The sequence below is a fragment of the Callospermophilus lateralis genome, chromosome 20, assembly GCF_048772815.1.
Source record: "Callospermophilus lateralis isolate mCalLat2 chromosome 20, mCalLat2.hap1, whole genome shotgun sequence".
Lineage (NCBI taxonomy): Eukaryota > Metazoa > Chordata > Mammalia > Rodentia > Sciuridae > Callospermophilus > Callospermophilus lateralis.
This window is the reverse complement of record NC_135324.1, coordinates 951746-977856: the sequence shown is the minus strand read 5'-3', so window position 1 is coordinate 977856 and position 26111 is coordinate 951746. Positions and strand designations below refer to the sequence as shown.

The following is a 26111-nucleotide window of genomic DNA, read 5'->3' as shown; positions in this document are numbered from 1 at the left end:
CAAGGGGTGACAGTGCAGAGCTCCCGGGCCCAGCTTCAGGGGACCCTGACAAGGCGCTCTGTGACAGTGACACAGTGCCCGTCTGTCAGGACTAATGACCCCAGAGGCGACTGTCGTTAGCCAATCCACTAATTAGGGGCCTGTTTGGACAGCTAATGGGGATGGGAGTCACTGTGCGCTTAAGTGACACTCCCAGGCACTGTGACAGCGTCACCAGAGGGGACTCTGGAAGGCGATTCGCAGACCCCCCGCGAAACCCAAGGGGCCCCCAAAGCCAGGGTCATCTTGACAACGCAGGGCGGCCACTGGACTCCTTGAGGAAACTTCTACAAGGGGCGTCCTGCCCTGGGCTCCAGGGAGCTGTGTGTGTGCCGGGTGGCATCTCGGTGCCCCCCGGGAGTGCAGCCCAGGCCATGCTGGAACTCATGGGGACAGGCTGGCCTCAGACTTGTGACCCTCACGCCTTCTGAGCGGCTGGGAGCACACGTGTGGCCACCAGGCCCCGCATTCTGTGTCCCTGGCCCCGTGGCCATCTTGGACTCCTGCAGCGTCCATCCCTGTCCTCAGAACTTGACCACTAAGGAGGACAGTCCCAGATCCCCCCAAAATGGGGTCCAGAGACACAGGAGCGTGGTCCTTCTGCCAAAGGCCGATCAGAGCCACCAAGGCCACTGAGGACGGCTCCCTTGCCTCCTCCCTGGGCCTGAAGGGACCTAGTGATGAGGGACTGTCCTTGTCACCATTGGGAGGCGTTGGAACAAGAGCTGAGCCGATATCTGGGGTTCAGGCAGATGTGGGATTCCACCTGCGCCTGTGGGAACTCGGGGAGGGACTCTTCCTAAAGGTTGTCACCTCTGGGACGCGATTTAATGTGTCACCTAAACTTCCAGGGCCCTCCCCAGGCGCCTGGCAGTGGCAAGAAGCTGGGGTTGGGGCACAGTCCCCGCTGGACAAGTCCAGGGGAGTGAGCGGCCCTCTGGGGTGTGCGAGGTGGCCTTGGGGACAGAGCCCAGCTGCACGGGGACAGAGGAGGGACGAGGCCCTGCTGTCTAGGATGCGCTGCTCCCCAGGCGCCACCCAGGGCAGGAGCCCCCCAAAGGGCCAGTGCCAAAGAGCTCCTCAGACAGGGACCCACCTGGGCTCTCCGGGGGGTAGGAGCAGGGGCCACGGTCACATCTGTCCCCTGCGTGGGGTCTGTTGAGCAAGGGACTTCCAGGCCCGCCCGTCCCCACCTGATGAGCAGGTCCAGATCTGTGGCCTGGGGCGGGCACGGGGCTGCAGGCAGTAGGAAGGCAGGTGCCCGTGAGGGACAGGTCACTGCCCACCCGCAGGCTGGGGGACAGTCCCCCAGGGCCTCCGGCTGCTCTCCAGACCCCAGGCCCCGGAGGACGCTCTCTGCACCTGACCCTGGGCGGAGCCGAGGTGGGGGCTCCTCAGGGTGGCAGATCTCCTCTGTCCCCAGAGGCCACTCAAGGCAATCCAGAGGCGGGTGACATTCAGTCGCCCTCCCCTGGGGGACTTCCCAGGGAAGTGATTGATTTGTTGGCGGGACACAAGCACTTTGCAGCGGATCTGGGGCTCGGCGCAGTTGCTGGAGACAATGTTGGTTCCGGGCCTCCTGGGATCTAGGAGGATCTAGAAAGTTCTAGAAGGTTCTAGATGGTTCTAGGCGATTCTATGAGCGGCCACCGACTCAGAGGGCGAAACAGCGGCTCACTCGGCTTCCTCCTCGTGAAGATGGGGTCCTGGCCCGGCCCACCCAGGCAGGAGTCAGGGCTCCAGGAGAGGTGACAAGGCTCGCCTTCCTTCACTGGACAGTCCGTCCTCGCCCCTCTTTTCCAGGGGGGTAAATGGAAGCCCATGAGCTAGAATCTTCGTGGGAACCTCAGTGACGCAGATCCTCCTGGGGTTGACTTGGAGCGGCACGCAGGGCCAGGGGCATGGAGAAGAGAGGGTGTCTGGGGCACGTCCACCTGACCTGGTCCTGTGGGTGGGCACCTGAGGCCTGAGTTAGTCAGGAGTGCTTGTGGCCAGTCCTTCTGTTTGCATTTTTATCTTTTGTCTCAGTGATTGAACTTGGGGGCCCTCGGCCACGGAGCCCCCGTCCCCAGCCCCTTTTTCTATTTTATTTAGAGACAGGGTCTCGCTGAGCTGCTCAGGGCCTCGCTAAGTGGCTGAGGCTGGCCTCCACCTTGTGATCCTCCTGCCTCAGCCTCCTGAGCCCCTGGGAGGACAGGCGCGTGCCCTGAGCCATCAGCCTGATGCTACAGAGTCACCGAGGGTCCAGAACGGAAGTGAAAGGTGCATTTAGAATCTCCTTCCATGTGCGGAACCCCAACTGCACCCCAGGGAGAGGACCGTGGCCGGGGAGGTAGCGCAACTGTGGAAAAACAACTCTGAGAACCTCCCTACCGATTAGAGAAAGAAGAAAGATTGGCCTGTAATAACGTTTAATCCGCAGAAGCTAATCTCAATGTAACACTCAGAGCAAAACAAAAGTGTCACAAAGCAAAAGAGCCCCAGCTCCCGCCTTTGGGGACGCTGGCTTTATTCCCGAAGTGAGTCCATTAATAGAGTTGGGAATGAAATGCCATTTCGTCTTTGTTGAGGGAGGGGATTAACAAATTGTCGTCTCTAAGCTCGGTTTTTTGAGTCATGGATCTCTGAGCACTGGGAACGCACCAGGCTGAGGCCAGAGTGGCCCGGGGAGGCTGTGTGACGGCTGCCACCATTGGAACCACTTAGCTGGGCCTTGGCTAAAGGGCATGACCTTGGCCCCGGGGAGACCCGCAGCCCTAAATTGGGCCTGCCACCTCCAATGGCTCTCAGATGGCCTCCTCAGCCCCTCCACTCGGGTGCTGGTGACCCCCAGCGTTGGTGGGGACAGTGGACAACCCTCAGGCGCTCTTGCTGGGCTCATCTCCTGGCCCTTGGTCAGGAACCCCTGCACGACCCGCCCACTCCTGTTTGTGGTACTGAGATTTGAACTCAGGGGCATGTGACCCCTGAGCCCCGTCCCCAGCCCTTTTAAGATTCTATTTAGAGACAGGGTCTCGCTGAGTTGCTCAGGGCCTCGCTAAGTGGCTGAGGCTGGCCTCCAACTTGAGATCCTCCTGCCTCAGCCTCCTGAGTCGCTGCGATTGCAGGTGAGGGCCACGGTGCCGCCTCCCTGTTCCCCACCAAGGCAACTCTTCCTGGGAGAAACACAGAGGCCACTGCCTGCCACCCAGGAGAGGCAGGGACAAAACGCGGGGGTGGAGGAAGTGGCCCTTCTGTGGTTGGTGACACTGCGGGCGAGGAGGGCCAGCGACACCATACTTGGAGCCAGAGAAACACAGTCGCTTTCCCTGAACATCTCCACGGCATGACGCAGGCTCTGTGGCTTCCTTTAGTAACAACATTACCATCTCTCATGGCCCATCAGGAAGTTCTGCTCTAGATCTGCCTTAAGTTATTATAGCTGCACTTCAAGGCTCCAGCCTTCACCCTGGCACATCCAACAGCACTTCCTGTCGGGAGCTTTGGGTCAACCTGACGGCAGGACATGGAGTGCTCGAAGTTCCCCGTCTCAAGGTGTCCCTGTTGACGTGGGGGACAGGAGGCCAGCTGGGCCCTGGGAAGGCCAGACGCTAGCTCTGGACCGTCCCACCCGCACGCCAGCACCCAGGCGCTGCTCTTGTGCCCCAAGGTCCTCAGAATGTCGTAGGGACCCCAGGCTCAGCTGCGCTGGCCTCACCTGAAGTCGCACTCATCGGTGTTGCAGCGGGTCAAATGTCCAGGTGAGATTTCTCTGGAGCAGGACACGGCGGCCCGAGGACATTCTAAACCACAGAGTTTGTGGCATTAAGGGGTTCATCCGGGACCCGCCTCACACACAGGATTTTTTTTTTTGGTACCAGGGACTGAGCTCAGGGGTGCTGAACCACCGAGCCACCTGCCCAGCCTTTTTTGGTATTTATTTTAGAGCCAGGGTCTAGCTAAGTGGCTGAGGCTGGCCTCCACCTTGTGATCCTCCTGCCTCAGCCTCCGGAGCCACTGGGATGACAGGCGTGGGCCACTGGCTGGCTCTCATACGTGCATTTCAATGCAGATAAAGCTACAGTTGTCCCCTGGACCCTTTTCCTCCTCCTGGTCTGCCCAGAGGTCAGCGTGTGTCCCTGTTAGCAGGGGCCTTGGGACTTTCCCTTGCTCCCGTCTCTCACTGACCTGCGAGTTCCTAAGTCAGGAGCCCTCTCGTTAATTGAGTACCTACTAAGTGCTGGGCACTTAAGACACCGCCTTGCGACATCTGCACAAGCCCTGCTGCGTGCTGTGCCACAGGAGGCCCCCAACAGCCCGGGGGTGGGTCCCTGCCCTGACTCCCGCGCTTGGTGCCCATCTGTCCCGGCCGGATCCTGGGATGCAAAGATAAGTAGGAGGTCGGAGTGGCCTCTGGATGGGGACATCGGTCAGCAGCGAAGATGCTTGGGTTGGAGTTTGAAAAGTGAGCCTCATCTGGAAGGGAAGGAGGGAGACTGCTCTGGAAAGAACCAGGAGGTGCGAAGGTGGAGGCTCCACGGGCCTCTCTTCTGCAGTCAGGGCTAACGGCGAGAGGCCCAGAGTGGACACGGTCATTGTCAGGATGCACCTGGCCTGGGGACCAGGGAGGTGGCCTCTTTACCTGGATATTGGGAGCCTAGAGCCAAGGAGGAGGCTGGAGGCCACACCCAGGACCCTGCAAGGCTGCGGGGGACAGCTGTGGGGATACAGGACGGAGCAGAGGCCCGGAGCAGAGGCCCGCAGCTGGCCTCGTCATCCCACCCACACGCCCACCTGTGCCGGTCACTAGCTCCCCTGGGTCTTCTTTCCCTAATAGGAGAGAGGCACCACTCGGCCAGCAGTCCTATGGTGCAGCCTGCAGGGACCTGCAGCTCAGAGGGTCCCCTGCCCCACACACGATGGGCTGCAGGCTGAGGAAAACAACCGGGTTGTGCAGAGACAGACTGAGCGACTCAGCCTGCAGCACTGAGCAACAGAGCCACTCAGCCTCCAGCACCAAGCGACTCAGTCTCTCAGCCTCCAGCACTGAGGCTGACTTGGCTCCCCAGATTTCAGCACTGAGTGACTCAGCCACTAGGCCTCTAGCACTGAGCAACTCAGTCACTCAGCCTGCAGCACTCAGCAACTCAGTGTGCAGCACTGAGCAACTCAGCCTCCAGCACTGAGCAACTCGGCTATCTAGCCTCCAGCATTGAATGACTCGGCCTCCAGCAATGAGTGACTTAGCCAGTCAACCTCCAGCACTGAGTGACTCAGCTATCCAGCCTCCAGCACTGAGTGACTCAGACACTCGGCCTGCAGCACTGAGCAACCTCAGCCACTAGGCCTCCAGCACTGAGCGACTCAGCCACTCAGCCTCCAGCACCGAGTGACTCAGCCACTCACCCCCCAGTACTGAGCGACTCAGCGACTCAGCCTCCAGCACTGAGCGACTTGGCCACCCAGACTCCACTGAGCAACTCAGCCACTTGGCCTGCAGTACTGAGTGACTCAGCCACTAGGCCTTCAGCACTGAGCAACTCAGTCTGCAGCACTGAGCGACTCAGCTTCCAGCACTGAGCAACTCGGCTATCCAGCCTCCAGCACTGAATGACTCGGCCTCCAGCAATGAGCGACTCAGCCAGTCAACCTCCAGCACTGAGTGACTCAGCCACTCAGCCTGCAGCACTGAGCAACCTTAGCCACTAGGCCTCCAGCACTGAGCAACTCGGCTATCCAGCCTCCAGCACTGAATGACTCGGCCTCCAGCACTGAGCGACTCAGCCAGTCAACCTCCAGCATTGAGCGACTCAGCTACTCAGCCTCCAACACCGAGTGACTCAGTCACTCACCCCCCAGTACTGAGCGACTCAGCTACTCAGCCTCCAGCACTGAGCGACTTGGCTATCCAGCCTCTAGCACTAAGTAACTCGGCTATCCAGCCTCCAGCACTGAGCGACTTGGCCACCCAGACTCCAGCACTGAGCAACTCAGCCACTTGGCCTGCAGTACTGAGTGACTCAGCCACTAGGCCTTCAGCACTGAGCAACTCAGTCTGCAGCACTGAGCGACTCAGCCTCTAGCACTGAGCGACTCGGCCACCCAGATTCCAGCACTGAGCAACTCAGCCACTCGGCCTCCAGCACTGAGCAACTCAGCCTGCAGCACTGAGCAACTCAAGTCACTCAGCCTGCAGCACTGAGTGACTCAGCCACTCAGCTGATCTGCAAGAAGCTCAATCCTTGTCCTGGACATTTCTGAGGAAGATATGGATCTTGGCAGGGTGCAGAAGGACAAGCTTGGACACATACAGACCCACGCCCAGCGCAGCCTGCCACTCCCACGGCGGATCATGGAACCTTTGCTCCTGACTGAAGAAGGCACCACCCTTGTCTGTATTTCCCGGACCAGGACAAGTTTACTTTGTTTGACAGTTTACAAGTCAGCAAGTTTACTTTGGTTCTCACATCTGGGCCGCAGGGACGGCGCTGGATCTGCCCTGGGAGTTTCTTGTGCGCGTGGAAACAGGTATCCTGAAACCACCCCGCATCACAGTGCTGCCAACTGCTTCTTCTAGAAACGCCTCCACTGAATTTTGTCTGGTCAAGCAAATGCATTGGGTGGGTTCTGACTGGTTAGCTTCTCAAAGAGCTGGTCCGTCAGTTCAAACCTCAGAGTTCTTTTTCTTTTTTTTGATCCTGGGGATTGAACCCAGGGGTGCTGACTCACTGAGCCCTGTCCCCAGCCCTTTTTCTATTTTATTTAGGGACAGGGTCTCTCTGAGTTGCTCAGGGCCTCCCTAAGTTGATTCCTCAGCAGTTTGGAACAGAAATGTCTTTCCAAAGGTTATCTGAGGTCAACTAAACAGGGAAGTGCGATAGAGAGCATCTCTGAATGTTATCTGGATTAAAGAATGTTTAGAAGGCCATTCCATTTGGGCCTCAAATAGACGCCTATTGTTTTCATGGGCTTCAGCCATTAGCTCACTAAAGTAGATGCAGACTGGGAGGTTCCCGGGGGTGTCTCAGCAGTTTTTAGTCTCTCAGGTCCAAACAGGACTGCCACCATTTCTGCAGAGAGCCTGTCCTCCTAGGAGTCCGGCCTCTACATCCACATTCATCAGAGCTCTTTGGATCAAAGTCCTTGGAGCTTGGTGACTCAGCTTCAGGAAGCAGTTAATAACCTTCTTCCTTCACCCAATTGTTCCCGGCTCTTTGAGGGCCGGCTCTCTGTGGGGCTGGAGGGCTCCGACAAGTTTCCTGACAGGGAGAAGCCAAGGCTCTCAATGAATCCCACAGGAAGAGGGCTGATGGCTGTCATGAAAAACAGACATGAGAAATGCAGGATGTCCCCCCTGGGTCTCGATCTCTTCCTTCAGGAAAATCTGAGCGATGTGGCCTGCTGTGCTGCTGGAGGTGGACGGTGTGCTCCTGGACAGACAGACTGCGGGTATTCGTGTCCAGGTCCCTGATGACCGGTGACAGGCAGCCTCTGCAACACTGGGCTGGGTCCAGGCCTTGGTGAAACTCGGGGACCCAAGAAAAGGCAAGAGATGCTCCTGAGCCAGCCACACCCCCAGCTGCTAAAGGGACTGACTCTGCTCGGGTACTAGTTCCTCTGTCTTGAGTGGCCCTTCGACTTCTTGGAAAAGTCCAATTGTTCCTCAAGAGCTAAGTGAGGATCTCTGCTTCCAAGCTTGGGGAAGACCTATGTGCTCCCCTGGAAGTGCGGAGGAGTCAGGTTGAAGAAGAAAATAAAAAATCAGCAGCCAGGCGCAGTGGCGCATGCCTGGCACCCCAGTGGCTCGGGAGGCTGAGGCAGGAGGATCGTGAGTTCAAAGCCAGCCTCAGCCAAAGTGAGGCCCTGAGCAACTCAGGGAGACCCTGTGTCTAAATAAAATACCAAATAGGGCTAGAGATGTGGCTCTGGGGTCGAGTGCCCCTGAGTTCAATCCTGGTACCCCCCAAATACCAAAAAAAACCCTACTTATAGCATCTAAAGGCCGAGCGCTAGGACCTGAAGGCCAAGATCATGAAGAGAGGGAGCCATAGCAAGTGAGTGGCCATTCTTAAAGCCATTTTTTATATTTTATTTAGAGACAGGGTCTCACTGAGTGGCTGAGGCTGGCCTCCAACTTGCAGTCCTCCTGTCTCAGCCTCCTGAGCTACTGGGAATGACAGGTGTGTTTTCTCTTTTTTAAACACTGGATCTACTCTAGGCAAGAGGCCAAGACTAAAAGACCAGGGGAAGGCCAAATGGAGCTTTCAACAGGCTCAGTGGGCTGCGGAAATGGAAATAGTGGTTTAGAGTCACCAAGAGAGAGGAGTCCTGGAAGGTCACACCCTGGGGCAAGCCATGGTCAGCTGGGTCCCTGATGGGAGCGGAGTGACCTACCTTTATCCAGGAAGCCACCAAGAACAGGGCAGGGGAGTGTCACCAGGGCCTGTGCACCTGCTCTGTCCAGTGCCTGGCATTCATCAGGAATCACCAGGCACACGAAGATGGGGCACAGGGCCAGGGGGGGCAGAAAGGGCCCAGAAACGGACCCCGAGATGACCTTAAATAACAGAATTTCACCAGGGACTGGGAAACCTGGAAAAGAAAGTGTAGGAAAAGCAATGGGATGTCTACAATGGGGGGGAAAGAGAAGAAAGATCTTCAAATAACTGAACTCTGGAGCACAATAAATAGGCGCAAGGCAAAGTTGTACCATCCAGAGGGGACCAGGGGCTGCAAGATCAACACAAGTGCGGGCCATGCACGGGGATTGTTATAAGAGAGAGAGAGAGAGAGAGAGAGAGAGAGAGAGAGAGAGAGGGAGAGAGAGGGAGAGACTAATACATGAAACTAGAATCCCAGAGAGAGGGAGAGAGAGCACACACAGGGCAGGCATTATCTGAAGAGATAATGGCTGAGAAATTTCTAGAACTGACGAAACTCCAAAAAGGGAAGGAGAGGGGGTCTATATTGCTGATGTCCCCAGAGAAGATCAGGGACCCAGGATGACGCTGGTGACATCTTTAAACACCTGAAAGAAATGACTGCTCCAGCCTTTGATGATGAAGGTGAGTAAAGATGTTTCTAGAAAATTAAAAACAGGATTTCCAGCAAAGCCGAATGCGACCTTGGGAACAGGAAGCTGATAGAGGAGTGAAGACAGGAAATGCAGATGTGACCGAGTGGCTTTGCTGGTGGACAGAGACTGCTGCACCTGGTGACAGATCACAGAGAAGGTGGGCCAAGGCAGGAAAGCCGGGTTCTAGAAAGTTCCCAGGAATCGACAGCATTTTCTCTAATCACAGCAGGTGCAACTGGAGATGAGTCACCTAAAAGGGTAACTGGAACAGTGCCAAGAAATCAGAATGAAAATCGGAACATTCCTGAGTTGATGATGACCAAGACACCATGTCAGAAGTGTCCACTGGGGGCTGGGGGTGTGGCTCAAGCGGTAGCGCGCTCTCCTGGCATGCGTGCGGCCCGGGTTCGATCCTCAGCACCACATACAAACAAAGATGTTGTGTCGGCCAAAAACTAAAAAGTAAATATTAAAAAATTCTCTCTCTCTCTCTTTAAAAAAAAAAAAAAAGTGTCCAGTGGGCCCAAGGGCACGACTTTTACTTCTTTGGATAAGGTAGATTACCTGCCCCAGGGCCTTTGCACAGTCTGAGACTTACTAAATGCGTTTCCTCCCTCTCTTCTGGCCAACTTCTGAATTGCAGGTGTTACTCTGTCCAGAGTCTAGGTTCCTCTGTTGGGTCTCTTTTTTTCTTTTTGAACTCGGGGCACACTGAACCCGTGCTCTACCTCTGAGCGATGTTCACAACCTTTTTAAACTGTATCTTGCTTTGAGACAAGGACTTGCGAAGTCGCTTAGGCTGGCTTTGAACCTGGGCTCCTCTGCCTCGTTCTCCCGAGTCCCTGGGATGACAGGTCTGTGCCTTTTTATTGGTTCCCTGTGGTTACACGACACGGGGATTGACGTCGACTGTTTAACTCACACTTTTTTCCTTCCCAGGGCTCGTTACGATGATCAATAGTGGTTCAGGAAATGGCTTCTTCATTTCCAAACACTGTTCCCCGAGTGCTCTGCGCTTCTGCTGCTGGGGACCGGAGGAGTCGTGTTCATTATCGTGTCCCCAGGGCCTAGCATGGTGCGTGGCAAACAGCAGGCGCTCTATGTGTGTGTGTGTGTGAGTTGATGAATGAAAACACGGACCAACAGTTTACCAGCGGAGTAACCGCTCGGTTGACTCAAAGCTGCTAAAAGATGCTCCGCTGTCTTGGAAGAGAGTTCCCTGTGTCACCGCTGCCAGTAGTTGGCGTTTCTTTCTGTGACATTTACAATCATCTGCTGATCCAAGAACCCGCCCAGAGACTCCCCTGGGTATTTAAGGGAAATAGCGTCTGACTGTGCGCTGCTCCCTGATTACTCTTTGGGAAAAGATAGAATATTCTGGAAACTCGACTTAAGTACAGATCTGTTCACACCAGGTGAGTCCTGAGAAAGCCATTGGGATGACAGCCACCGTGGGTGACAGTGCGGGAGGCTCTGGGGCTGCTGCGACACAGGGCTGCAGATGAGGTGGCGCATGCCCTGGTGGCACCTGCCTCTCAGTTCCGAAGCTGAGAGCAAGTCGCTGGCAGAGAGGCAGGGCATGGGCCTGCTCCCTGGGCACGGGTGGCACCTTCCCTCTGTCTCCACAGGATGGAGGGACACAGGGAGCCCTCTGGGTCCCCTTATAAGGACACAAATCCCACTGCGAGGGCTCCACCTCAAAACCTCCTCACGTGGCCAAAGGCCCGTTCCTGATACTGTCACCCTGGGGATTAGGTTCTTGGGGTTCACAGTCAGCGGTCACCACCGGCTGAGGATGTCCTGTCCGTTGTTAGGGGAGGAAGCGGTGGCCCGCAGAAGCGGAGTGACTCACCCAGGATCATAAACCCTGTGAGTGGAGGGCTGAGTCCAAGCCAGGTCTGTGTGACTCCAGGCGGCTCCCAGTGTCCCCTGCTGCCTAGTTGCTGTGTAGAAAGGGCCTTCAGGGGGCAGAGCTGACATAGACACAGGAGGAACATGGCTCTGGAGCGGTCGGAGCTAAATGGGACCCCAGCTCCAGTACAGCACCAGCTGTGTCAGCTTTCTGTCACTGTGACAAAGTGCCTGAGGAAATCTCCTTAAAAAGAAGAAAGGTTTCTTTGGTTCGCGGTTTCAGAGGTTTTAGTCCACGGCCGACGGGTCTGTTATTGGGCCCTGAGGCAGCCCAGCCTGTCATGCAGGGGCTTGTGACAGAGGCTCAGTTCCTTCATGGCCGGGGGGAGGCAGAGAATCAGGGTGGGGACAGTATCCCAAACTCCCAGAGGTCCCACCACCTGCCAGCACTGCCTTGGGCTGGAAGCCACCCTTTGACACCTGGGCCCTTGGGGACATTAAGACCCAGGCGACAGCACTCTGTGATGGTGACCCAGTGAGGCGGGTGTGTGGCCTCTCAGGCCACAGCCTCAGCTCTTCATGGAGCAAGTGGCCGCCAGCAGGTGACAGGCCAGAACAGGGGCCTCCTGGGGACTCAGTAAATGGTCCCTCAGCTTCACTCTGGGTGACAGCACCTTGTCCCCACCCTGCCTGAGAGGGGAGGAGGGGCCACCTGTGATGACAGGGCAATTCCCCAGGCAGGTGACCCACCACCAGGGCCGCTGATGGGAAGGCCACAGCGCTCCTGCTCTGCTCCAGGCTGCCTGGCGGCCACTTTGGGCCCCATGTCCCCTTTTGATGCGGCTGCCCCCCTCCCCCATCTGCACCCAGGCCCAGCCTGACACGGAGGAGGGACCCTTCCCAACAGGCCCGCTGCCCCCGACAGTGGTGCCCACAGGAGGGTGGCACAGAGCCAGCCCGGCCTCCGTTCCTGGGTCCCGCGTTCTCCAAGCCCCTCTCCTTGTCCCCGTGCCCTGCTGAGCCGGGCCTCGGCCTGGTCCTGGCTGGGACACAGATTCCCGGACACTGTTCCCTGTCCCCAAACCTGTCCTCACGCCACCTCGCTTCAAGTGTCTCCTGCTCAGGAACAAGTCCTGGGGCTCTTCCCCATCCTCTTCTGTACCCTGGAGTCTGTCTGGTGACGTCACGGTCCTCACAGTCCTTCCTCCTGGCTCCCCTCATGGCTCTCCACAGCAATCCCAGGGATTGAACCCAGGGACCCCAATCTCTGAGCCCCGTCCCCAGCCCTTTTTAGATTATATTTAGAGACAGGGTCTCCCTGAGTTGCTCAGGGCCTCGCTGTTGCTGAGGCTGGCCTCCAATTTGTGGTCCTCCTGCCTCAGCCTCCCCAGCTGCGGAGACATCAGGCGTGCGCACGGTGCCCGACTCTGCAGCATTGTCACAAGTTTGGTCACCCTTGGGAGGGAGAGGCGCTGGCAGCAGCCCCAGCTCCCTGGGAGTTCAGTGTGGCGCGTCCTGCGTGTCACCAAGCCAGAGGTGCCTTATGGGAACCAGGAGTGAAGGAGTTGACTTTGGGGACATGAGAAAAATCCCAGGGCTTCCTCCACCAGCGGAGGGGCAGGAGAGCCTGGCAGTGTCCCTGCCTGACCCCCTGGCCTCTCGCCGCTCTGTGCCCCGCGAGTCCACACCAACAGCGCCAGCTGTCAGACAGGGGTCAGGTCTGCGTCCCCCTACTGTCACCTGCCAAGAGCGGGAAGGACTGACAGCAGATGTGGCCAATGACTGATGACCAATGGCTGTGTGGGTCCAGGGGACAGTGCGGGACAGATGGCTGCCTGTGATCAGAGAAATGGGAGACCAGGCCGGAGGGGCCAGGCGTCAGGCCACCCGAGGGACGCACGACGCAGGCCGGGTCCCAGAGAAGCCAGCTCTCACCTTATGGCGCTCTCCGCCTTGGTCGCGGCCTCGTGGAACTGCTGCGACGACAGCTTGTACATCTCGGCGTTCTGGAAGACAAGACCAGGCCTGGTCAGTGACCCTCCAGTCCCCTGACTCCCCTGCCGACCCGGGACAAGAGGGCGCTGCGTCACAGATCAACAGATGCTAATCTGCTGACCAGCATCAAAGCCGAGGGGTGATTAGTCCCCAGCTCGGGCTCCAGTGCTCACCGCTGCCTTGGAACATTCTAGAATACAGAGGCTGCAGGAGCCTCTCGTCAGGGTGGCCTCCCTCGGCCCATGAGCCCAACCTGCTGCCACCTGCTCTGGTAAAGAAAGCCCTCCTGGCACCCGGCCACGTGCACATCTGTGTGTGCCCTCTACGGCTGCCCCGGAGGTGAGGCTGAGGAGTCTGGCAGAGGCTGTGCGGCCCCCCAAACCTGGGACCTTCACCATCTTCTTATTCATTTTTTGGTGCTGGGGATGGAACCCAGCAGCGCAGAGTCCCCAAGCCCCGTCCCCAGCCCTTTTTATTTCTTATTTAGAGATAGGGTCTCGCTAAGTGGCTGAGGGCCTCGCTAAGTGGCTGAGGCTGGCCTCCACCTTGCAATCCTCCTGCCTCAGCCTCCTGAGCCACTGGGAGGACAGGTGTGGGCCACCATGCGTGGTATATTCACTGTCGCTTTTTTAAAAAGTTTTAAAAAGTTTTAGTTGTAAATGGACACGATGCCTTTATTTATTTATATGGTGCTGAGGACCAAACTCAGTGCCCCATGTGCGCCAGGCAAGCGCTCTGCCACTGAGCCCCAGCTCTGGCCCCAGCCCCATATTCACTATCTTTAAGGAGAGAATCCGCCGTCCTCTCCTGCTAAGTAACTTGGCTTCTCTGGGCCTCACAGGCCAGCACCCTCTTGTCCCTGTGCAGCTTTAGCAACCACTGGCCACCACGTTCCACACGGGCAGACGCGTGGGCAGCAGAGGCCAGGCTGTGACGCTGGCTCCCACAGGAAGCAGATTCCCAAAAGCAGCCCTGCAGCCGGGCCTGTGGGGAGGGCAGGGAGTGGCCACAGTGGCCACCTCTCCCCAGGGCGGGTGATGAAGGTCACAGCCATAAAACACGGGGTCAGTCTGAGGCCAGACCCTTGGCAGTCCTGGGCCACCGGTCAGAGGCAGGAGGCCTGTGAGGGCCCTGGGTGCGGCCCTGTGCCCCAGCCCGGGGACAGCAATCCTCAGACAGCGAGAGGCAAGGGGCCACAGTAGCAGCCACGCAGGGACCCGGGGGCCATAGGTGGGTGGTGGGCGTTGCCCAGGCTCCCTGGGCGAGGAGGGCAGTCTGGGCGGGAACCAGAACGCTCTGGGGACTGTCCCACTGCAGCCCAGCCTCCCGGAAGTGCTACCCAGGAGGTCCATGGGGAGGGGGAGCCCCTGAGGACAAGCCCTGGGTGGGGACACGGAGGCCACTTGGATGCAGGTCTGTGGGATTCCAAGGGGCCGCGAGTCAGGGCTTCTGGGAATCAGGTTCAAACCCAGAGACTCTGATCTTGCCTCAACCAACCCTGGGTGTCCCCGGCAGAGGTAGGGACAGAGAGGAGCCACATGATATATACATATATCTTTTGGTACCAGGGATTGGACCCAGGGGCCCTCGACCCCTGAGCCCTGTCCCCAGCCCATTATATATTTTATTTAGAGACAGGGTCTCCTGAGCTGCTTAGGGCCTCACTAAGTTGCTGAGGCTGGCCTCCACCTTGTGATCCTCCTGCCTCAGCCTCCCGATCTGTTGGGATGACAGGCGTGGGCCCCCACAGACCCACATTTTAACCTTCACTCAGGCACGTGCTGCCTGTGGTCTTGGGATAAGCCACTTCATTCCTCTGAGCCTTGTTTGCTAAACTGCAAGACAGGTGTCCTCTACTTCCCAGGGTGGCTCAGGGACGGGCTGGCGCTCAGCACCCACTCTGCCCAGCCCAGCCTTCTGTGATGAGGCCTGGATTTTCTGACACTGACACGTGGCTCATCCCAAGTCCCTCTGCAGATCCTGGCCTGTGTCCTCTCCCACAGACTTGCTCAAGCCTTCTCTTTGGCTAAACTCCTCACTTCCTGTGGCTTGTCACATCCATGGGGCCCCTTGGTGTCAGGCCCGGGCACCTGCTGACGTCCCTCTGGAAGGGAGACCCGGGGTCTAGACGGGGCCTGGCTAGCAGGAGACACCCGGAGTCCTTGCTCTGGATCTTGTCGCACCGGGGACAGTCTGGCCACAGCCAAGTTAGACTGCAAGCTCGGAGTGACCGTGTGGTCAGCTAGATTTGTCATCGGAAGTACCCACAGGCCAAGAAGTGGCCGCGATGTCCCCACAGCAACTTCCTCTATTGTTTCTCAGAATGACTCAGTGAAACTCCCCTCCTCTCGGCCCCGCTGTGGGGACCTGGGGACTGCCACTGTGGAGCAGACCCCGCTGTGGGGACCTGGGGACCGGACGGCCACCCCGGGTACAGGAAGTCCTCCTGCCCACGACTGAGGAGCACCATGCTGGCTTCCTGTGTTCACCAGCCCTCATCCACAGGCCCCCACACCCCGATCTTGCTGGAGGGGACCACGTGTCCCTCCCTCTTTGGGGGTAAGGTCACTCCATGGGTCACCACTACAAGAGGGCGACTAGGCCTGGCCACCAACAGGGCTCATCCTGAGAAGCCTCTCGGGGCCAGGGGACCCCAACACAACAGCAGCCCGGTCCCTGGGCTTGTGGGGTCTGCACACAACACAGTGTCACCGTAATTAGGGGACCTGGGCCAGATGGTCCTCTTGGCAGCTGGACCCCGCGCCGTGGCCTGATCTTGTTCTTTACAGTAAACAGTGTTTTTGAGAAGTTATTAACTCCCGTGGCTTAAAGGACAAGGACAGGAGGGCAGAGGGCACCGAGCAAGGGCGGGCCTGCTGGTCAGCTGGTGCCCAGCCTGCCCTTCTTCCTCTGGGCCCTGGTGGGCACGCTGCGCAGGCAGCCTGCCCAGGGCCCGGATGTCCCTGACACCCCACCACAGCAGGTGACGTGTCCTGAGTCATTTTTCACTTCCCAGGGCCCTTACCTGTCTTCCCTCTGAATGAACCTTTCTGGGCTGGGGGCCTCTCCACGTAGAGTCCTTGGCCAGTGAGCACGAGGTCCTGGGGCCCGTCCCCAGCACCCCAGAAACACACACAGATGGACAAATGAATCAGTGTCTCTGCGTGGCAGAGACGTCCCAGGCCACCTGTGGTCCCCACCACCACAACAGTGCTCAGAGGAACCTGCTGGCACCTAGGACTTGGTGCACACATGAGTACATCTAAGGGAACATTCTAGAAGCCAAGCCCTTGGGTCAAATGGTGTATTATTATAATTTTTTTGGTACCAGGGATTGAACCCAGGGGTGCTCAACCCCTGAGCCCCGTCCCCAGCCCTTTTTATTTCTTATTGAGAGACAGGGTCTCCCTGAGTTGCTCAGGGCCTTGCTAAGTGGCTGAGGCTGGGCTCCACCTTGTGATCCTCCTGCCTCAGCCTCCTGAGCGGCTGGGATGACAGATGTGCATCACTGCGCCTGCCTCCCCCTTAGACTCTATCCCCCAGCACACCTCACGCAGACGTAGGGACACAGTAAGCCAGGAACCCAGCTCTTTGCTTAGGTGAGTGTCTTCCAGGGCTCAAGCCCCACAGTCACCATCCTCCAGGCCCATGGACGGGCGCTTGCCCTTGCACCAGCCATCACACCACACACCCCAACGCGCAGGCTTCTCTCTCTGCCCTGCGCTCATGGCTTGCTGCTCCTGCCCTGGCCCAGGACAGCAGGCCAGTCTCCTCTTCCACCAGTTCCTGTCCCCCTCAGCTGCCCGCCTTGCTGCCCTCACCCTCACGCTCTCTTTTGATCTTGCAAATCCAGGCCCTTGGAGAAATCATTCGGTATGAAATATGAAAACGGCTTGCAAAGTAATTGAAGAAACACTGTGACTTTTGAAACCCGCAGAGATAACACTCGCACCTTCCTCCTCACGTTATTTAATTTTTAATGGCAGATTTAATTAATGGAGATCAGGCCTTGCGCCTTCAGATGTGCACCAGCAGCTGGAGGAGGGGAGGAGGGGCTGCTGTGTGCAGGGCGGAGGAGGAGGCTGTCCCGGGTCGGGGGCCAGGAGTCCCGGGGAGAAGAGGAGCCCCGGCAGATCATCACCCAGGATCCTTAGATGCCGTAACTCTGGGCGGATTCACCGCCATGCCCTTCAGGAGAGTCCCCAGCAACTCTTGGGGTGCCAGGGTCCCTCTACCGAAGCAGGGGTCACGCCTCCTGAGGCCTAACTGGGGAGCACTGGGCTCCATCCTTAGCCCTGGACAGGAAAAACACAAACCTGTGCCCCTGCTGTCCCCTCACTGAAAGAGGAAAGCCTGTAGCCGGGCACAGTGCTGCACACCTGTCCTCCCAGAGGCTCGGGAGGCTGAGGCAGGAGGATCACAAAGTGGAGGCCAGCCTCAGCAACTTGAGTGCTCCTGAGTTCACTCCCCTGTTACCCACCACCCCCAAATAAAAGAGTCTAAAGGGGAGCGAAGGGCTCCCGGATGTATGTGTAACCAGAAAGACAATTAAGGTGCATTCTAAGAATAATGGCAGGTAGCCCAGGGGGCAGTGGTGACAGGCACACACGGGCCAGGGGCTCAGACTGTGGTGAGGGTGGGAAGCTCCTCCCAGTGTCCCTGCAGGCTCCTGTCAAGACCTCTGTGTAAAAGGGAGGAGGGTGACAGACAGGAGATCCTTCCTAGGACATGGCGGGCTGGGAATGAGGTCATGCACAAAGAATGCTCAGAACAGGGTGGCCGCAGTCACACCCGTCAGTGTTTGCACAACTCCACAAACATCCCCCACTCGGACCCACAGGAGCCAGGAGCCGTCTGAGGGGACTGACAGGCGTCTCCCTGGGGAGGGCCAGTCCACAGAGGTGGGCTCCGGCCTCTTCTGGGCATGCGTGGACCCCAGGGTGGGTCACGGTCCCTGGCACACAGCGGTCTTCAATCAAAGTCCCCGAGTAGCTGGGGACAGTCAGAAGCACTCAGGGCGCAGTGGCTGACTTATGAGGGGAGAGGGTTTGCTGAGCCGTCTGTCCCTAAGGGAGCTGGCCAGCTGATGTGGAACGCAGCTGGGCACAGCCTAGGGCACCACCAGGGAATGGGGATACTGAGGTGTGGGAATCAGGGATCTGGAGTCTTCGCCCAAAGTGGGGGCATTGGGCCAAACGCTTCTAGGAGGAAGGAAGCATCCCGGGCACCAGGCTCTGGGTCCTCCAGCCATGTCCCCAGAACTCAGATCCAACCGGGACACGGCTGCTCACAAGGTGCAGCGGCCTTCCTCTGCCGGGCACTGTGGGGGGACTGTCCAGCAGGCAGATCCTGGATGGCTCAAGGACAACTGGAAGGTCAAGGTGAGGAAACTGAGGCTGAGCCAGGCAGATCCTGCCCCGGGTGTCGCCCCCTTGGCCACGAGAGCACGCTCTGACCACAGCTCCGGGGGAGTCCCACCCAGGTCCCGGGTGCCCAGGGTCCCCCAGGAAGAAAAGCATCGAATCAAAAGCCACGTGAGCGGAACGCGGTGCCAATGCATGGAGACGGCCCTGCAGAAAAGCAGCCAAGCCCAGAATCTTGGCTGTGCGGGGCGCAGGAGGGACTCTGGCAAATGGGGGCCGCTGGACACAGGCCAGGGCCAGGGCCAGGGCCAAGGCCGGGAAGCCCCAGAGCCCGAGAGCAGATTGCAGAAGGCGCGTCTCTGCCAAAGCGCCGTCCGCACGGCCAGGCCTGGTCAGCCGGGGCCCGGAATCTAGCAGCCTAATTAGCCGAAGCTTCTGGAAGCTCGCAGAACGCGGGTTCCCAGGGCAGGGGAGGCGATGGGCGGTCGGTGTGGAGCTGCTCACGTGGAAACAGCCAGGCTCGGGCGGAAAAGGAGCAGAGTGAGGCTCCCTAAACAGGTCCAGGCTATCAGTGTGAGTGTGTGTGAGTGTGTGTGTCAGAGTGTGAGTGTGAGTATGAGTGACTGAGTGTGAGTGTGACTGAATGTGACTGTGTATGATTATCAGTGTGTGTATGTGACTGTGTGTGAGTATGTAAGTGTAAGTGCATATGTTTGAGTGTGTGTGACTATGAGTATGTGTGTGATTATGAGTGGGTGTGTGAGTACAAGTATGTGTTTGAGTGTGTGTGTGTGAGTGTATGAGTGTGTGATTATAAATGTGTGTCAGAGAGTATGTGTGAGTATGAGTGTGTAACTGTGAGTGTGTATGAGTGTGATTATGAATGTGTGTGTCAGGAATGAGTGTCAGAGTGTGTGAGTCTGTGTGGGTATGTGTGTGATTATGAGTGTATGAGTATGTATATGAGTATGAGTCTGAATGTGAGTGTGTGTGAGATGTGACTGTGTGACTGGGTATGAGTGTGTGTGAGTGTATGACTGTGTGTGTGAGACTGTGATTATGAATGTGAGTGTGAGTATGACTATGAGTGTGTGTTTGTGTGAGAGTGTGAATGTATGAGTGAGTGTGATTATGAATGTGTGTCAGAGTATGTGTGATTATGAGTGTGAGTATGAGTGTGTGTGAGTGTGACTGTGTGAGAGCGTGTATCAGTGTGATTATGAATGTGTCAGAATGAGTGTGAGAGTGTGTGTATGAGTGTGATTATGACTGTATGAGTGTGTGTATGAGTGAGTCTGAATGTGTGTGTTTCAATGTGTGTGAGGTGTGATTGTGACTGAGTATGAGTGTGTGTGAGACTGTGATTATGAGTGTATGCAACTGTATGTGTGAGTATGAGTGTGTGAGTATGAGTGTGTGTGAGAGCGTGAGTGTGTGAGTGTGATTATGAATGTGTGTGTCAGAGGGTGAGTGTGCAAGAGTGTGTGGAGTATGAATGTGTGTTTGAGTGTGTGTATGATGATGAGTGTGTGACTGTGTGAGTGTGAGTGAGTGTGGAAGGGCCCAGTGTGCAGCCAGCTCACACTCAATGGGCGGGTGAGTCTTACTCTGTGGAGTGGCCGCGGCTGGCCGTCTGCAGTGGCTCCTGCGTCCCCCTTTCCTGACCTGCCCTTGCTTTATGTCAAACGAGGTGCCCAGGCCAGGATCAGCCCGGAGCCCCCCTGGGCCCCCAATCTGAGATGGTGACGCTCCAAAGCCCCCCACAGCCGTGCCCCGTCCCCCGTCCTTCTCTCTGGCCTCAGCCCTGGCCCTGCCCTTTTGCGTCAGGGTGGCCTGTGCTTCTTGTCCTCCTGAGACCCTCGGATCTCCCCGCGCGACACTGGCTCCGACCCCATGTCCAGTTCTGGAGCCCGGACAATCGGGTGACCTGCCTCCTCCGCCCGTGGGTGTGGGGGACCCTGGAGTCCCTCAGGAATCTGTCCTGAGCAAACTCAGGCTCCCAGCAGGGGGCTCCTGATGGCCTCCTTGCCCACGTCCACCAGCTGCTCCAACCCTACCCTGTCACCATGGCCCTGGGTCCCTAGTGCCAGCACAGGACGAGGTCTGACTCGAGCTGCTGCTGCCCAGGCCACCCACAGCACCTTCCTGCGGGACCAAGCGTCCTCCGCCTCTGTGTCCTCAGAAGACACCCACCATCCATCTGGGTCCCTGAGCCCTGTGCTGACTGTGACGCGGGACGGTTGGCCACAATGGGGGGGGAGCAGTGCACTGGAAGAGACGCAGGGGCCTAAAGGGAGGGGAGGGGATAGGGGAATGAATGGACGTCGCTTTCCCATGTTCACATAGGAACCCACGACCAGGGACACCCCACGGATCCCAATTACAACAAGTCACACTCCGCACATGCACAATTTGTCCAAATGCACCCTACTGTCGCGTGCATCTAAAAAGAACCAGTGAAAAATTTTTTAAAAATGCAACGATCGGGTTAGGAGCACAGCTCAGTTGGTAGAGTGTCACCTCGCATGCGCAGGCCCTAGGTTCAATGCCCAGCACCCCCGCCCCCCCAAAAAAAAGTGAACTTATAACTTGCAACACATCTAGAAATAAACATTCAAGAAAGGCACGCAGAGATGAATGACATGAACTAAAGAGCGCTTTGCCCAGTCCCTCGCAGTTCCACTCGTCTCTTTCATTAACTGGACAAATATTTATTGAGGGTCTATTATTTACCAAGCTGGTTCCATTACCAGTGAGCAGTGCAGTAAGCAGAAGAGGTAACAGTGTGTGTGTGTGTGTGTCTGTGTGTGTATAAGGACGTCAGTGATTCTATATAGTCCCAAGTGCCACTTCAAAACCCAAAGCAGTCAGGCGCAGTGGCCCACGTCTGTCATCCCAGCGGCTAGGGAGGCTGAGGTTGGAGGATCACAAGGTGGAGGCCAGCCTCAGCAACTCAGCGAGACCCTGTCTCTGAATAAAATAAAAAAAGGGCTGGGGACGGGGCTTAGTGGGTAGGTGCCCCTGGGTTCCATCCCCAGGACCCAAAATAAATAAATATAAATAAAAACCCAAAGCAGATAAAGTGGGGGAGTCACCTTCAACAGGACGTCAGGGAAGGGAGACCTCTGTCTGCTGGGTGACACCAGGCAGAAACCTGAACCATGTGAGGCACAGCTTGGGAGGTGGGAGTGTGCTCCGCAAGTTCTTGGGACAGCAGGGTGACAGTGGCTGGAAGACTTTCAGGGACAAAAGGAAGTGACACAGAGCGGGGTCATGCTCACGCGGAGCCTGTCCCAGGGTGGCGGGCTGGGAGGTGTGGCGGGGTGGGGGGGTGGGGGGAGACCAAGAACTTGGTGGTTTCTGCAGCTGTCACCCCAGCAAGCCTTGGCTGAGCCCTGAGATCTGGGTGGCCCTCACAGAAGGGCACTGCATGGGCTGCCTCCTGCCTCTGTGGGCCTCTGTCCCCTGGGGGACCCCCCTTCCAAACGCTCCTCCTCTTTCCAAACCCCCACCCCCTGGCTCTCATGCATCTGCTTTCTGAAGATCCTGCCCTGGTGACCGGTTACCCCACACCAGGTCCTGGACAGTCACCTCTCAATCACCACAGCTTCCTGACCCTGAGGGGCCCCGTGTCAAACTGGCGACACATGCAGACAGCCCTGTCCCTTGAATCCTTCCTTGTCTCTCCACCATCCTGGTCTCATCCAATACATATATATATTTTGTGGTACCAGGGATGGAACCCAGGGGCGCTAACCCCAGAGCCCCGTCCCCAGCCCTTTTTAGATTTTATTTAGAGACAGGGTCTTGCTGAGTGGCTGAGGCTGGCCTCCAACCTGCGATCCTCCTGCCTCGGCCTCCAGAGCCGCTGGGAAGACAGGTGTGCGCCACCCATCCATCTTTATTATCTTATGAGTGGACAATTGCCAGGATACAGCTGACACACGCGCCATCCTGTCCCCTGCTCCTGCTTCCTCTGGCTCAGTTTTCCTTGCCCTCCACTGGCGGAGGGTTCCTTAAACACAGATCCCAGCTGACACCCTCTAGAATCTCCCAGTGCCGGCAGAGTGGCGTCCAAGAGTCTCCCTTTGGGATGGGGTGGACTCGGTAATGACCTTGGCCTTGTCCCTGAAGGGTCTGCACCTCACTCAGTGCCTCTCTGGCCTCTAGGCCTCGCGATGTTGTGGATACTGCTTCCTCTGCTAATCCTCTCCTGTCCACCTGCGTTGACACCCAACAGTGGCCTTCTGCTGGACAGCGCCATTCTTCTGCAGGGCAGAAGGAACCAGTCCCCCCCTGCTCTGTACCAAGACAGGCATCCCACAATGCACTGCAGCCACCGGCCCCTGGGTCCCCCTGGCTTGGCCTGGGGTCTGCCGGGCTCTGAGCCGCTTTCCTATTTTCCTGGCTAACGCTGGGTGCCTTCTCAGCTCAACCTAGGCCTGACTGGCTTGGGGACTGCGCTGCCCTGTCACCTCTGTGGTCAGGTGGTCCACAGCGTCCTCCCAGGTGTGCCTCCTGTCCCCAGCCTGGCCTCCTCAACCTGTAGGGGTGGCCCACCCTGCCCTCCCCAGGTTCCACACCCCTGGGAACGGCCCTCTGTCCTGAGCTGTCCAAACCTGCGGTGGGTGACCCGCTCACGAGGGTGCTGGGCCTGTGGCTTTAGGGGAGACCTCCCGGAAGCGGATCCTTGGTGGAGGGGACTCTTGGGCAGGGCCCAGTGTCATGCTCTCTCTGTTGGCGCCATGGCCAGGGTCGGAGACCTGCGCTCTGTGTCTCCCGGGGGTTGGCTGAGTCTCCTGATGTGTCCGCCACTTTGGGGTGCGTGTGTCGCTGGCTGAGTGGCTGGGGGGGTTCACTCCCCCCTCCTTCCAGGGGAGTGAAGGGTCAGAGCCGCGAACACCCCTTCGCATGTCCTAAGGCGACACACAAATGTAAGACTGTGTTAATTAGTCATAACTGCACAGGTTTTTGAAGAAAATGGATTTACACTGAATACTAACCACCAGCCGTCGGAGGACGAGTGGGGGTGACAGGCGAGAGTTGGGTCTCACCGCACAGGGCTGGGTGACAACCTCACTTTGTGGCCCCGCTGTTCCAGGCTGCAGAGGCCTGGGGAAAGTGGCCAGGGACACACACACCCCCCAAGAACCCATGGCTCCTGGGAACCCAAGCCCGGTGATGTGGGACAGAGGTGGCTACAGAGGAGCATAAAGGGCAGCTGCTTGGCCCTGTCTCTGTGGGAGGTGGTCTAAGAATCGAAGGGAAGCGCTTGTTTGAGGGTATAGACGGGGATCTGAAAAAGTGAATTCAAAACAGTGGGATCCTTCAAGCACAAGCCCACAGAAGAAGTGTCTGGTAACCAATTAAGAAAAAACGACAAAGTTCCATTTGAAGTGACGTCTGAAAAAGTTTTAGGTAGGGCACGGTGGCCCACGCCTGTCATCCCAGCGGCTCAGGAGGCTGAGGCAGGAGGATCACAAGGTGGAGGCCAGCCTCAGCCACTTAGCTAGGCCCTAAGCAGCTCAGTGAGGGCCTGTCTCTAAATAAACTATATTTTGTAGTTTATTTAATAAACTGTAAATAAACTATAAAATATAGTTTATTTATAGGGCCCCTGGGGACACTCGGGAGAAAGGTCAGGTGGCTGAGCGTAGAGCGCCTGCCTGGCACGCGTGAGGCCCTGGGCTCCATCCTCAGCACCATATGAGGAGTGAATAAACAGAATAAAAGTCTCGTGTCCTTCAACAACTAACATCAGACACATGAAGAACCCGTCCCTGGCCTCAGGCAGCTGATAGTCCAGGAGGGGAAAGTACTGCACAGGTCCAGAGACCCTGAGCAGCACATGGAGGGCGGAAACTTCTAGAAGCATCAGACAGCCTCCTCACAGTGGGGTGGGCGCTGAGGATGGCACCAGAGCCCAGGGTCAAGTGCTGGACACTCTCTGGCTTGAGGGGTAAAGGGCACCCCAGAGGGTCAAGCAGGCGGTCAAACAGCGTCTGAGTCTCAGTTCTGCCGAGGACGCGCAGGGTGGTGTCCCCCGGCCTGACTGGACAGTCCAGGGGCAGCGAGCTGGTGGCCTGGTGCTGGGCCCACAGACCCAAGGGTGTCACTGCCAACAGCCTGTGCAGGTGGCAGCAGGAGGAGGTCTCAGTGGAACCCACCGAGCCACCCCCAGGCCTCATGGAGCCTGTGAGGCAGGATCCGCAGTCTATGGTCACAACCCCCAGGACGGTCCCTCAAGGAAGGCTCCTGATCTGGATCCATCCAGCCAAGACCTCAGAGCCGGGGTGGCTGGAGGAGAGGAACGGGAAGCGCATTTCAGGGAGAGGGAACAGCATGTCCAGGGTCCCCGGGGACACACGGAAGAAAGGCCAGTGGCCGGAGGTTGTCTACGCCAAGTGCAAAGGATCTCGTTCAATTCCACCAGCCAGTGAAGTCGGAATGTCATTTTTTATAGATGAGAAAACAGATTCAGAGGGAAGAAGAAACCCACCAATGTCACAGAATCAGCGAGTGGCCAAGGCCAGACTGCGGGACCCCACACCAGGCACCAGGCGAGGGAGGGAGAGAGTCTTCAGTTAAGACCTGGTGGGGAAGATGTCCAGGACACCATCAGATGGACAAGCAGGTCTGCTCTGTTAACAACGTCCCGGTTGAAAGAGGCACGCTTTGTCAGTGGCAGGCTCAGGAGGCTGAGGCAGGAGGATGGCAAGTTGGAGGCCAGCCTCAACGGCTTCGCAAGGCCCTAAGAACTCAGAAAACCCCTGTCTCTGAATAAAATATAAAAAAGGGCTGGGGATGGGGGGCTCAGTGGCTAAGCACCCCTGGGCTCAATCCCTGGTATCAAAAGAGAGAAGGGATCATTCAATTAGTCAGGCTAATGTGAACCAAAGGTACGTGAAAGAAACTCTGAGGGTCCAGAGGACACAGGGTGGGTCATGCGGACAGGGGATAACAGAGCTGGTCTGGAGCAGAGACCCAGGCCTCAGCTGCCCAGGGACCTCTGTTTTGCTTCTAGGCTTGAACATCCTGCAGATCAACTTGCACTTCCTGAGAAAACGAGCCTCCTCTAACCAATGCACTTTCCACCAAGTCCCCAAGGGCACAAGAGAGAACGTGTACCCTCCAGGGTCCAGGGGTAATGCCAGAAGTGGCCCGAGGCAAGGAAGGATAAAATTGCTTTGAAATTGCCTCCTTTATCTCAAAACACAACTTGAATTTTCCAAGCTATTCCATAATATCAGTGTTTGCTTTAATATAAAAATAGCATTTCTCCCCTCGACACCTCATGTAAAATTGATGACCCGGGAAGAGGTGCCCTTTCGACTGTGGCTTTCCTATGTGCTGCCTGGTAGGTGAGGGGCACCCCTGGGGGTATCCACGCTGAGGGTGCTTATCCTGGGGGGTGGGGTGCTAGGGCTTGGGGGGATGGCTGAGCTCTAAGGGCCTCCCAGATCTACAGACTGTGAGCCCCAGGGCTAAGCCACACTCGGGGGCCAGTTCTGACCTACTGTGAGCAAGGGGCCCATGTCCTGCCCCACGTCCAGCCGGGCAATCACACAGCCAGATGCAAGTCCTTTAAAAAAGACTTTTGCTCCTTCCTACCAACCTACATCCGATGGTGGGATGACGGAGGGACAGTCTGTATTGGGGAAAGAGGGACACTTTGTCAGTGGCAGGCTCAGGAGGCTGAGGCAGGAGGATGGCAAGTTGGAGGGCAGCCTCAACAACTTAATAAGGTCCTAAGAACTCAGAAAACCCCTGTCTCTGAATAAAATATAAAAAAGGGCTGGGGATGGGGG

At 57.3% G+C, this 26111-nt stretch overlaps 1 protein-coding gene across 1 annotated transcript in view; it reads right to left on the bottom strand.

Annotated features, from left to right (window-relative positions):
* Chchd6 (coiled-coil-helix-coiled-coil-helix domain containing 6) overlaps positions 1-26111 on the bottom strand; it is a 179968-nt gene that overhangs the window by 9862 nt on the left and 143995 nt on the right. Inside the window, exon 6 of the mRNA XM_076841134.2 lies at positions 12881-12951. Coding sequence (XP_076697249.1) covers positions 12881-12951 — 71 coding nt within the window. The remainder of the gene's footprint in view (positions 1-12880; positions 12952-26111) is intronic.